The sequence below is a fragment of the Anabrus simplex genome, chromosome 1, assembly GCF_040414725.1.
Source record: "Anabrus simplex isolate iqAnaSimp1 chromosome 1, ASM4041472v1, whole genome shotgun sequence".
Lineage (NCBI taxonomy): Eukaryota > Metazoa > Arthropoda > Insecta > Orthoptera > Tettigoniidae > Anabrus > Anabrus simplex.
The window spans coordinates 940438337-940451601 of NC_090265.1; the positions used below are offsets into that span (position 1 = coordinate 940438337).

The 13265-nt window shown below is 38.3% G+C and overlaps 1 protein-coding gene across 1 annotated transcript in view; it reads right to left on the reverse strand.

Annotated features, from left to right (window-relative positions):
• Nucleotides 1-1348: 1348 nt before the first annotated feature.
• ecd (ecdysoneless) overlaps nucleotides 1349-13265 on the reverse strand; it is a 197796-nt gene continuing 185879 nt past the window's right edge. Inside the window, exon 13 of the mRNA XM_067136676.2 lies at nucleotides 1349-1800. Within this exon, the coding sequence (XP_066992777.2) occupies nucleotides 1594-1800 (207 nt within the window). The 3' untranslated portion in view covers nucleotides 1349-1593. The remainder of the gene's footprint in view (nucleotides 1801-13265) is intronic.

Here is a 13265-nt window from a genome sequence, read left to right on the forward strand (position 1 = left end):
TTTCTCATGCATAGGTCTAGCATATTTTCTCTATCTTCATTTCTATTTCCCATTCCATGAGGGCCCAGAGTGGATTCACATCCTGTTTGTTGTGAACCAACTTGTGAATTAGTAACAGCCATTACAATTAGATTTTTCATACTTGGTGTGTTCTTTCAAGTTATTAAGGAAGTTGGCCTTTTCCTCTTTTGAGCATCCTACATGTGGGACACAGACTTAGATCAAACTAAATTTTCTTTTCTCCTAAGTTCAGAGATAACTTAAATATCCTTTTGCTAACAAACTCAACGAGACTACAAGCATGTATGTCTTTATTTGTTAACAATCCCACTCCGTTCTTAGACTCTACTTCATTTCCAGACCAGTAGAGACTTAGTCCAGTCTGATACTTGTTTTCCTAGTTTTCTTTCACTTCGTTCCACTCATCCCATGCTCAGAAATTTCCTCCTTTCCATGAAGATAACCAGCTCATCACTTTTGTTTTTCAATGTCAGGATATTTAACATGCTTGGCTTATTGGTATTTTATTAGGTTAGAGTCTACCAGTGGGGACAACAACATTTCAGACAGTTGTCCTAATGTAAACCTTCCTACATGTGTAATTTTGTGCAGTAACCTAAGAGTGGTTTTTCTTAATATACTGAAAACAATTAAAATACCAGTAAATAACTTAATAATTGTTCATACTTCAATAGATCACAATTTAAACTCCTCCATTTATTTTCAAACAGTTGCAAGAAATGAAATTCATATTTCAAACTATTCTTTGTCCACTTTAGGTATTGCACACAAATATGCTTATTCAGAAGTTCAAATCTTCACACTGTTGTCATATGCAATGCCCAACACTGTACGTCTGAACACACAACATTGACAGGATGGAGCATGAGACTACACGCCCAGTAAATCACAATTCTTTCTTTGGCGGAGGTACACACACCATATTTACATCAGGATTAAACACTCGTGAAAAACAGCATAACATGCCTTGCAGTTTTCCTTGCATGAGATTTTCAACTGAATTTAGCATCTCCATCCACATTTTGGCAACAAATTATTCCTTATTCCCACTTGATCCCTGGCTCAATACTTTGGGCTCAGCAACACTGTGGTAACAGAGCCAACTTCCATTATTTTCTGTGTCATATGTATTGTTAACATATACCCATAACTAGTCCATGACACATGAAAGACTATGAAAAATATCAGAATGATATCTAAGCAATATTTCTAAATCATAATCCATCTGTAACTTACACTTGTTGGCACTCAAATCAATGCTTTATTCTCGAGTATGGGGAGGGAAAACTAGGAAGGTACACAAGCTAGAGAACTGACAACAGAATACTAAACTCTTCCATAACCTTTACTGTAAATATTTCACTTGTCTAGTGTACAACAAAGAGAAGAAGAAACAGTTCTGAGAAGTGTTAAGCACTGAAAGCAAAAGAAATAATTTGAGCAAACTTACCACAAAAAGTGGATAGGGGTTATTTAAAATATGATACTGTACAGTGATGTCCAGCATCTCTTAAATTTCCTCTTAAGAGATCAAGTCCTCCCAGCAACTCATATTCAATGATATGACACTTCTCAAGATTCAGTACTTTCAATGGATGATGGATCTGGATCCAGTCTGACTCCCATTGGACCCAGTAAATTACTGGCCGGTCCAGCTTCACCCATCTGAGCTTGATAAGATGCCATAATATTTTTCAAGGCATTCATATCAATGTCTACAGGTTTGAAGTTCTCTATGTCATCAAAACTATCTTCTTCCATGGGCTTTCCACCTGCAACCTAACATTTTTCAAGGAAAAAGTAAACATATATTAACCAAGAATGATAAAGATAACAAAATGTCAAGTATGTAAATTGCAGGATGTTAATACTGACAATTCAGCTACAAACAGACAAATAATGTTTCAAGTATATGTCCCACAAAGAGAAAAAAAAAAAAAAATTGTAATAGGTACACAAGAAAAGGAAGTAGTGCTTATCGGACATGTAAATATACAAATGGGAAGATAGAGTAATTGAAGAGAAAGGGGTTTTCGGACCTATGAATAAAGCAGTAAAAATACGTAAGTGAATAAGTCATTTGACTTTTTGTCAGAAGAGCCAGCTGATTCAGAGAGAGAAACAATCACATTAGCAGGCATATTTTGATTATACATCCTTAGTTGTGATTAATAGCAGAACTTACACTTAATACTGTACAGATATTACTGCAATGAAGTAAGGTAGGGTCCACCCATTGAATACAAGTTCAATATAAACTTCTTAACATGAAAGCCCGAGTATACTCGGGGTTTTATATATTTATAAAAAATAAAATTGCGAGTATACTCGGGAATGTCGCACATTGATCGGTCTCTAATTTAAAAGCCTGAATATACTCGCTTCTTGTTGTTTCTCAATACTTCCGCCAGATGTTTATGAAATTATTACTTTAGGGTCCTATTTTTGCCAACAAATGTCTCTGACTTAACCGTAGTGGATGTCGGTGACTCAGGCAGTTCATTTTCGCGGCTTTCCCGAATGTTGCTATCTAAGTGTAGTTAGGTGAAAATGGAGAGTGAAGAAGAGTTTGACTTCAAGTTTAGCGAGTCTGATAGTTCTGAAGAAGTTTTTGAGGACAGTTCAGAAGAAGAAAGTGGTAGTTCTAGTTCATCTGATTCTAATATTGCAAGTGCCAGACAGCGGTGTGAAACTGATACTTCCGGAACACTACCACCTGCCTCACCATGTTTTCCTTTCAAGGCTAATCCTGAAATACATTTCCAGCCGTGTTGTGAGGATGTTATGCACTATATTAGTCAGTTCACTGACGATGATTTTATAGATATTTTGGTGATATGCAAGACAGACTAATGCCCCAGAATGGAAGGACACAACAATTGATGAAATTATATTTTTATCACGCTGACAATACTGCAAAGCATTGTAAAGAAACCTACATATTATCAAATGTATTGGTCCAAGACACCTATATTAGATACACCCATATGTAGTCAACTTCTTCCTTTTCCAAGATTTCTTAACTTGAAGAGGTACCTACATTTTTCGGACAATAGTACGTACGTTGCAGAAAATCATCCACAACCTAAACTAAACAAAATATGGCCTATCCTGAATCACATGTCTATTAAATTTGGAACTGTGTGTACCCCGGAAAGGGATGAGACAATTGACGAAAGCTTACTGCTGTATAAAGGACGATTGGGCTGGGTCCAATATCTGCCTCTCAAGAGAGCCAAATTCGGTATCAATACATTCATGCTGTGTGAGTCAGCTACAGGTTATGTTTAGTCCCTGCTCATATACACGGGCAAGGGCTCTAAATTTGATGATAACTACAAACATCTACCCATGTCATCACAAGTTGTAATGACACTGATGAAACCCCTGCTGAATAAGGGGTACTGTCTAACTGTGGATAACTATTACAGTTCTCCCCAACTGGCTGACATTCTGATTACCAATCGCACAGATATGTTAGGCACTGTACGCCCCAATAGAGCAGATATGCCTCCAAATTTCCAGAGCACATAACTCAAGAAGGGCGAGATTGCAGCATTCCAGCGAGATAAACTGACTGCAATAAAATGGAAAGACAAGAGAGATGTCTGCATCCTATCTACCATCCATAATGCAGAAATGGAAAGACGCGGAGGACGGAAAAAGAAAGTTGTGAAACCTAAATCTGTGTTCGCGTATAACGAAACAATGGGGGGTGTTGATAAAGTAGATCAACACACTGCTACTAACCCTCTGCCATGGAAGAGAGGAAAAAAGTTTTATAAGAAGATATTTTTTCACCTCATGGAACTAGCAGTATGGAATGCTTTTGTCCTCTTCAAAAAACATGGAGGAAGGACGAATGCTCTTGACTTTCGTGTGGCTGTCGTTGAGAAAATGACTGCACATCATCATAGAGAGGAATTTTCTCCAAAAGCAGTCAACAAAAGCAACCCCAATGCGACTTATTGGCCGCCGTTTTCCTTCGGTGATTCCTCTGACGGATAAGAAGCAAAACCCAACAAGGATGTGTAGGATGTGTAGCAGTGTGTGCAATGCTAGAGGGAAGAAGGCACGGAGGGAATCCAGGTACATGTGTAAGGAGTGCGATGTAGCATTGTGTGTTGATCCTTGTTTTAGGACATTTCACACAGCCACAAACATATGAACAGTATTGAGTGTTATGTTGTATTACTTGCCATCTGTTTAGTGCTGTGTTATTTATTTTAGAATCCGTAAAAAATATCACGAGTATACTCGGGATTTTAAAACAGGAACTTTTTGGTGGCTTATATTTCACTGTTAAGTTCGAAAAATGTATTTTCATTGCTACCACTGTCATTAATTTTCAATAAATAGCCCAATTTAACAATGAAAGAATTAGGTAAAAAAAGATCACAATTTTGTAAATAATTGGTATGTTAAGAGGTTAATAAAATATATTATATTTTGGTGCTAGTTTCAACCAACGGAGAAGTCATCCCCGGCCACTGACAAATTGGCAAGATCCAGATTAATAAGAAATATTAAAATATGAATGAAGGAAAATAGCTAAAGAATGGTTTAAACACATTTAAAATAAGATGACAAAAATAATCTGACAGAGATTATGCGTCAATTAAATGATGAAACTATAAGACAAAAACTATGGACTCCACTGTCCATTTTGAGTCTTCATAATGACCATGTAAAGCAATTGCATGTCAAGAAATTACAATATAACATTCAAAAAACATCCTCTCGGCTGTTATTCTTGGCTTTCTAGACAGGGGTCGCTATCTCACCATCAGATAGCTCCTCAATTCTAATCGCGAAGGCCGAGTGGACTGTGAACCAGCCCTCAGATCCAGTTAAATCTAATCTGCAGCCTCCGGGTAAGAGGCAGGCACGCTACCCCTACACCACGGGGCCGACTTACTTATAACTTACAATTTAAAAAATTACGGATTTCAGTTACTGTTTCATTCTTACCCGGTCTCTAAAGCCCAGAATAATGGCCGAGGGGATGCGTCATGCTGACCACATGGCCCCTCGTAATCTCCAGGCCTTTGGGGTGAGCAGCGGTCACTGGGCAGGCCAAAGTCCTTTCAAGAGCGTGAAGTGCCGTGGGTGTGTGTGTTTCATTCTTATAACCGTTTTATTTTCAACCGGAATAATTTATTCATCATCATCGTCTCTGGTCTGTTCGATGCCACAGTTCTACAAACTTGTACGGTGTATTCCTTACAAATTGGACGGTTATATGTCGTACACTTCGTGACTGTGTAACGATTTTTCTTTCTTGGGCACAAGTAACATCTTTGCCTTCCAATAAGAAATTCTGTTCCCTGTGGACCTGCTTCCTGTAGCAGCTCATCCATTCTCCTTTTTATTTACTGCCATAGTGAAACTGGCAAGTAGTCCATTGTTGCTCTTCTGACCATAAGGGGTTTACGGTGTTCAGTGCTGAGAGTCTTCAGGTAAACTCTTCTTGGGCCCACATACCCTAAGTAACAAATAGCTGTTCAAGGCTTCAATATCTAATAGGGTAAATTAAATGGCATATGGCTTTTAGTGCCGGGAATGTCGGAGAGGACATGTTCGGCTCGCCGGGTGTAGGTCTTCTGAATTGATGCTGCATCATGATGAGGATGAAATGATGAAAACAACAAATACACCCAGCCCCCATGCCAACGAAATTAACCAAAGATGGTTAAAATTCTCGACCTTGTCGGGAATCGAACCCCGGACCTCTGTGACCAAAGGCCAGCACGCTAACCATTTAGCTATGGAGCCGGACTCTATAGGGTGAAAAACAGCCTAAGTGGCCACCTATTTGTTTTTCTCGCAGTTGTATGCAGTACTGCCGTAAGTTCTGTCTGTAAAATCTGAACGCACTGTAGTATGGTAATTGTGAATGAAGAAGCGTAGCAACGCTGTATATCATTGTTCAAAAGGTCACCTTCACAACTCCGCCAGAAACCGGCTTGCAGTGTGCCAACAGCAGGCAGCAGTGAAAGATGGAGTGGGGTGTGTATGAGTATTGTATCGCTGTATTTGCATTATTTAGTTGCGGAAAGTGAGCTAAGGAAATTTTTTCCACGTTGAAACCTTTCTGGTATCAATGAAAAATTTGTGTTTCAGACAAACAGCACGGTTTGAACAAATGGGCGCAACTGTTGATCGCGTCAGATCGGGCCATCCTAGGTGCGTGAAGTTGTGAATGCTGTTCATACAAGGATTTGACGATGCTTTACGTAATGTAATAGACAAGAAAAATGTTCCACCGATCAATACATTTATTGTGAATGAATTATTGCACTAGTACCGGTTTCGGCCTATCTTGGCCATCATCAGCTAGCACACAAATTTATAGTCATTAGACAAAATTACAAAGATGTTACGTTAGAGCATCTGGATGTCTAATGAAAAATGGAAGTAAAATATATTGCAGTATGTTGCATTAAAATATCTCTGATTAGAAGTGGTGATGGTTATAATAAACTAAAACCTATTGATTGAGCATGGACATGAGTACATAAACACATTAAAATATATATGCCACATCATAAGACACTAAAAAATATAGCACATTAAACACATTAAAACATGGTATATTTAAAAACGTCTATTAAAATTTGAGTTCATGTTGTGTTGCATTCATTCTTCAATCCTCTTGTAGTTCTTGTGTTGATTAAGTTGTATTAGGTGAATATCGAAATTTTTCTCTCTTTTTTTTTTTTTTTTTTTTTTTGCTAGTTGTTTTACGTCGCACCGACACAGATAGGTCTTACGGTGACCATGGGACAGGAAAGGGCTAGGAGTGGGAAGGAAGCGGCCGTGGCCTTAATTAAGGTACAGCCCCAGCATTTGCCTGGTGTGAAAATGGTAAACCACGGAAAACCATTTTCAGGGCTGCCAACAGTGGTGTTCGAACCTACTATCTCCCGAATACTGGATACTAATTAAAAGAAATAAGTTTCATAATGATAGATCCGTATTGAACTGTGATTACAATAGAGTAAAATAATATATTATTATTGGTCCACCTTTTCAATACAAAATGAAAATTACATAGGGACTAGTTTCGACCTAGTAATAGGTCATCATCAGCCTGAAGTAAGTCAAAGATCGAAGAAAACATAAACAATGTAAACACAAGTACAGTCTCTTTAAAGGTACATACCAAGTGGGAAGTTGAGTAGAGATATATGAAAAATAATAACTCATCCAAATTGACGAAGCACTGAGCGGAATTTATGTAAAGTTCGGTGCGCCGTATATTATAAAAGACCACTGTGCACTAAATGATGCAATAAAGAAGAATAGTAGGTTGAATGCTGGCTTCTTCTTAGCTGTTGTATAATCGTCTATCAATACCTTATAAAACACGACGTAAATTTCTTCGATTATACAACAGTTAAGAAGAAGCCAGCATTCAACCTACTATTCTTCTTTATTGCATCATTTAGTGCACAGTGGTCTTTTATAATATACGGCGCACCGAACTTTACATAAATTCCGCTCAGTGCTTCGTCAATTTGGATGAGTAATTATTTTTCATATATCTCTACTCAACTTCCCACTTGGTATGTACCTTTAAAGAGACTGTACTTGTGTTTACATTGTTTATGTTTTCTTCGATCTTTGACTTACTTCAGGCTGATGATGACCTATTACTAGGTCGAAACTAGTCCCTATGTAATTTTCATTTTGTATTGAAAAGGTGGACCAATAATAATATATTATTTTACTCTATTGTACTGGATACTGGCCGCACTTAAGCGACTGCAGCTATCGAGCTCGGTGAAAATGTTCTATGGCTGATATACTTTGTATTGGTATGTTATAAGAACTCTTGTCACTAAAATTTGAAAATTGAGTACTGTGCAATTCAACTGTTGATGTAGTTAGGTAAGATTTATATATACACAGCAAGATAGGGTTTAATTTTAGAGCAGTTGGTGGTGACACCTCTCTCGTCTATGCACGTTGTGTGGTTGTTATTGTTGTTGCTGTGGAGGTTGTGTACCGATATGTACAGAAAAGAAACTTATAAATAATAATGCTTTACGTAAACAAACAATTTTGTCTCGTGAAATTAATATATCTCCACGAACTATGTCACATATTTTGAAGGATGATTTACGTGTTGGTACATATAAAAGATACACAAGGCATTTACTAACTGAAAAATTAAAGGAGTTATGCCGGGTTTGATCCAAGAGCCAGTATACATCCTATTCACAGATGAATAAATATTCACTGTGGAAGAGTTGTTTAACAAGCAAAACGATCATTTGTACGCACAGTCCTTCAAGGAAGCAAGAGAGAAAGTTCCATGTGTGCAGCGCGGACATCACCCTGCTTCTGTCATGGTATGGTGGGCAGTTTCCTGGTGGGGAGCATCAGAGGTGCATTTCTGTGAAAGGGAAGAAAGACTTCTGATGATATCTACCCGACAATGTTGGCAAAGTTGATAACACGTTTCAGTTCAAAACTGTTTGAAAAGAAATAGTGGATATTTTTCAGCAGGATAGTGCTCCTGCATACAAAGCAAAAAAAGATACAGCAGTGGTCCGCAAACAATGCCCCATGGTTTCAATACTGCTGTTGACTGGCTTAGTGGAATTCCGGTCCTCAATCTATTGGATTGTTCTCTGTGGCAGAAGCTTGAGGCAATAGCATGTCAAAAACGGCATTGCAATATTGAGATGTTAAAATATTCAATCACGTCAGCTGTCAAAAAAAAAAATTCCATTGGGCACGATTCAAGCAGCTATTGATGAGTGGCCTCAACGTCTTCACCGCTGTGTTGCAGCACGTGGTGATCATTTAGAATAAGAGTACATTCATTCTGTAGCATTTTCTGTGTTTTTTAAAGAATATATGTACATTAATGGGCTTGCGTAGTTTTATTTAGTAGTTATATGCATTGAAAGTTCTGACAGACCTTGTGGCAGTCCTGTGTATATAGGCTTTTTAAGCCATATACAGCATCAGCATCTCCTTTTATTAAGTTTAAGAAGGTGATGACCTTAGGCTTAAGCTTCTCGTCTGTAGTCTCGTCAATGGACTCACCCCCCAGTGCAACGTCGAAAGCATAAGAACATTCCTAGACGGGCACTTCTTAGAAACATAAGATACTAGTAGGATACCCTGTTCATGGACAAACATAGTGGTATATAAAGGGCCATTTGTTGTCAAGAAAAAACAGGAGGTATCTCCGCCTTATTTTTCCTGGGAGTTCCCATTAGAGTTAAGCCTTTCTGTTTCAAGTCTACAACAATAGGCACTTACGTGAAGTAATTGTCAGTTGTGATGTTTCTTCCAGTATGTTTAATCAGTTGAACCAAATGTTTAATGACTGCAGCAGCAGAGTTCTCCATTTCGTAAGGGCCAACCAGTTGTTGTATAACATACAACTTCCATGTTGTAAGTGTAGAATATCTGATCACTGAATAAAGAGAACACTTTCAGGCCATATTTGGCTGGCGTTTTATGGCATGAACTGTTCAAACCCACACTTTCCCAGAATGATTCTAGCACCTCATCGACCGTTAGGTACTCATGAGGTGTGTAATGTTCCTGGCATTAAGCTGCAAATTCATCACCAGGCAAGTTGGCCGTACGGTTAGGAGCGCGCAGCTGTGAGCTTGCATCCGGGAGATAGTGGGTTCGAACCCCACTATCGGCAGCCCTGAAGATGGTTTTATGTAGTTTCCCATTCTCACACCAGGCAAATGCTGGGGCTGTACCTGAATTAAAGCCACGGTTGCTTCCTTCCCATTCCTCGGCCTTTTCTGTCTCATCGTTGCCGTAAGACCTATCTGTGTCGGTGCGACGCAGAAAAGAAGCCAATTTGTCTTGTTTCACTCTTTCTTCTCTTGTATGTACATTATCGAAATGAAGAGCACGAATAAGAAGATGAAAATGCCTCAGGGGCATAGTTTTGCAGAAAAGATCATACAGTGCCATCTTTTACCCAAAAATCCTATGCATTTGTATAGGGCCTTTTAAAATTGTAGTCAAATAAAGAAGAACGAAAAGAGCCAAGAGGCATTCCTTATCAGTGTCCTTGATGTCTCTTTCTCGTTAGTATTTGCTCCTTATCTGCGCCACTTTAATGTCTGTCATCAAAACCATATCCTGTAAAGTTTTCGGGCGAAAGAATAAATTCCAGGACCCAAGTAGTGATCTGACAAGCTTTGTATTTCCTTTCATGCCTGGTAACTTACAAATGAGGATGATATATCTTGCCTTTGATGTGCCGGGTGCACAATGGATGTCCCACGCCGTGCAGTTGTCCTTTCCAATATAATGCGGCACTGGTGCATGTTGTTCCTCTTCCAGCTCTTCTCCTGATACCTCTGAATCAGTATTATGATCACTGTTTTCTACAGGGTCCCTCTCACCCTCACTTTCACTGTCATAAGCACACCAAATTGTGCCAAATCACTTTCACCAACCATATTTCTTACTTGCTTTAGTTCCTGTTCCACTTCATCCATCCATTGAAGGATTTGCTGTTTTTGTGGATCAGCCATTGAATAACTACAAAATGTTTAAAACATTTTAAAGATTCAACACATCACTAGTGAAAGTATACCCTAGCAATTAAAACAATACATTGGAGATACATTATTGTGTTCTAATAAAATAGTAACACTAGTGGTCACGTGCTGAGGAAATCCCTCACTGAGTGCATTGCATACTAATGAAAAGCTTAGAAGACATTTACATACAGTTGGATCAAAGAACGAATCCCAATTACAACATAAATGAAATAACAGAGAATGCAAATATGCTATGGAACATATCATACGCAATTCCTGGATTTGAATCACCATTATATTTTAACTTAATCCGACTTTAGACTGTACATAAAAAAGATTTTATTTCTATGTGTGTGTTCATATGGCTTGAAAGCATGGTGCTCAAGATACTATTAACACATTGGAGATGCCGCTAGTAGAAATTACAGGCTTATTATTTCATTGCTGCTGACAGAGCTCGGGGAATCTACGGGCACATTTTCACTGTAGCTAAAAAATAGTAGCTGCTGTTTCAGCGAGCTGCGACTTCACTACAACAGTGTTGAAAGCTTCTTTAAGCATACAATGTACTAGTTATGAGCATAAGTCGGGAGCTCTTCTTTCAAGGCATTGATAACACAGCCACATTCCTACATAACCTGGGGATGTGACATCACTGAGTCTCAGCTGTGAAATGGACGGTAAACTACGTACAGTACATGCGGACAGGAAGAGTGCGTGTTCGAGAGGCAGGCTTGTTCGTGTAATTCTTGTGAATATTTAGCATGTTCAATTCAAGTGTACGAAATTTCGACTATGAATTCATGATGGATGTTCTTATGGAAGACACAAGTTCTGAAAATGATGATGATAACAATTACACACTAAGTAAACATGATGATACTGGCACTTCAGGGAAGTAAATGTAGATAATGAGCAAATTTCAAATTGGTGTGAACTGTAACATAGTTTTATACCACTTCCTGAAGTGGGTTCTCTAATACTGTTTTATACCACTTCCTAAAAATGTAAGTGTTTTCCGTGTACAGATGACAACCTACAGCAACTCGAATGCAACCCCGTCGTCAAACAACTAAAAGTGGGAAAGCAAATTACTGGTCGTAAACAAGGATACCGGTGCAATTGACCAATTAGGTTAGAATCTGCATTAGTGTGTTTCAGTAGATGTGTCCAAAATATTAGACAGATTTCAAAATATTAATCGAACTGGCGGCCATAGCTGCGTATGATTATTTTTCCTTTGTTAAACATATTATCTTCATAAATTTATATTTTAAAATTTCTGCACTATTATGATAATTTTTTTTTTTTTTTTTTTTTTTTGCTAGGGGTTTTACGTCGCACCGACACAGATAGGTCTTATGGCGACGATGGGATAGGAAAGGCCTAGGAGTTGGAAGGAAGCGGCCGTGGCCTTAATTAAGGTACAGCCCCAGCATTTGCCTGGTGTGAAAATGGGAAACCACGGAAAACCATCTTCAGGGCTGCCGATAGTGGGATTCGAACCTACTATCTCCCGGATGCAAGCTCACAGCCGCGCGCCTCTACGCGCACGGCCAACTCGCCCGGTATTATGATAATTAAAACTCATTTTTATGTACAAGAAAGTGTGATCTTTCTAAATATTCCAAAATTTGTTATAATCATGGCTTACCCTAGCATTGAAAACATTTCAAAAACCATTACAAATCCTGCAATTTCTGGAGGGTAGCACATTAAAATATGGCCGTCTCCAATGTTTTAAGCCTAGACTTCAACCATTTAAAAACTATATTTGTAATAATAATTTTAAGTGTTATCCTTGTAATTTTATGCTAGATGTTTTTAAGGAATTAATGATATCCTCATAGGAGACAAAAATGTATTCCACAAAAATAATACATAAATGTATGATACAAAAGGTGATGAATAGGTGGACCTTTTCACTTCAGAATTAACATCAATTACAAATTATACCACAATGAATTGGATCACTTATTACAAGCCTTCTTTTTCAACTAGACATCTCCCTCAGCCTAATATTACATCAAATAACGTCAAGGATATGTCATGATAACCACAATTACGTCAACCGACTCAGTGTTTCACAATAAGTCTATTTCTCTATATAACTATTCGGTGCTGTTTTATAATCTGTAATCATGCCTTTCAGACTGTTTTTTGAATGTTATATTGTAATATCTTGACATGCAATTGTTATATATGGACATTATCAAGACTCATGGTAGCAGGTAGGGACCTATGGAGGCAGCCCTACCCAGGGAGTGGCATAACTTCTTTCTTTCTTGCTACCTCCGCAGTTTAACACGAGGGAAATGTCCAACTCTTTAGTTATGTAACCAGCTTTTCTAAAATTTAAGTTCTTCCGACTAACGTAAAAACTTCATAAAATCTTTAACTGTAAACCGGGGATAGAGAGTGAAGTACCTTCTCAAGCTCCCCTTCATCTTGGTTTGAGGTGACTACGTTTTTATAACTGTTTTTCATTCTGTAATCTGGTAAAGTAATTTCTATACGAGTCACCTCTGTAGTTTGGGAATAGCCCCTGTTTCATCGGTCTAGATCCCCTTAGGTTGTTTTAGTGTTCATATCTAGGAGTGCAAGTATACGCCTCCATTCAGTTTGTGTTTCGGGCCATTTACTTAACCTGTTCTTTTCCGCAAAGGCCCTGTAGGTTGCGTACAAGATACCCCTGTTTCAAATTGTAAG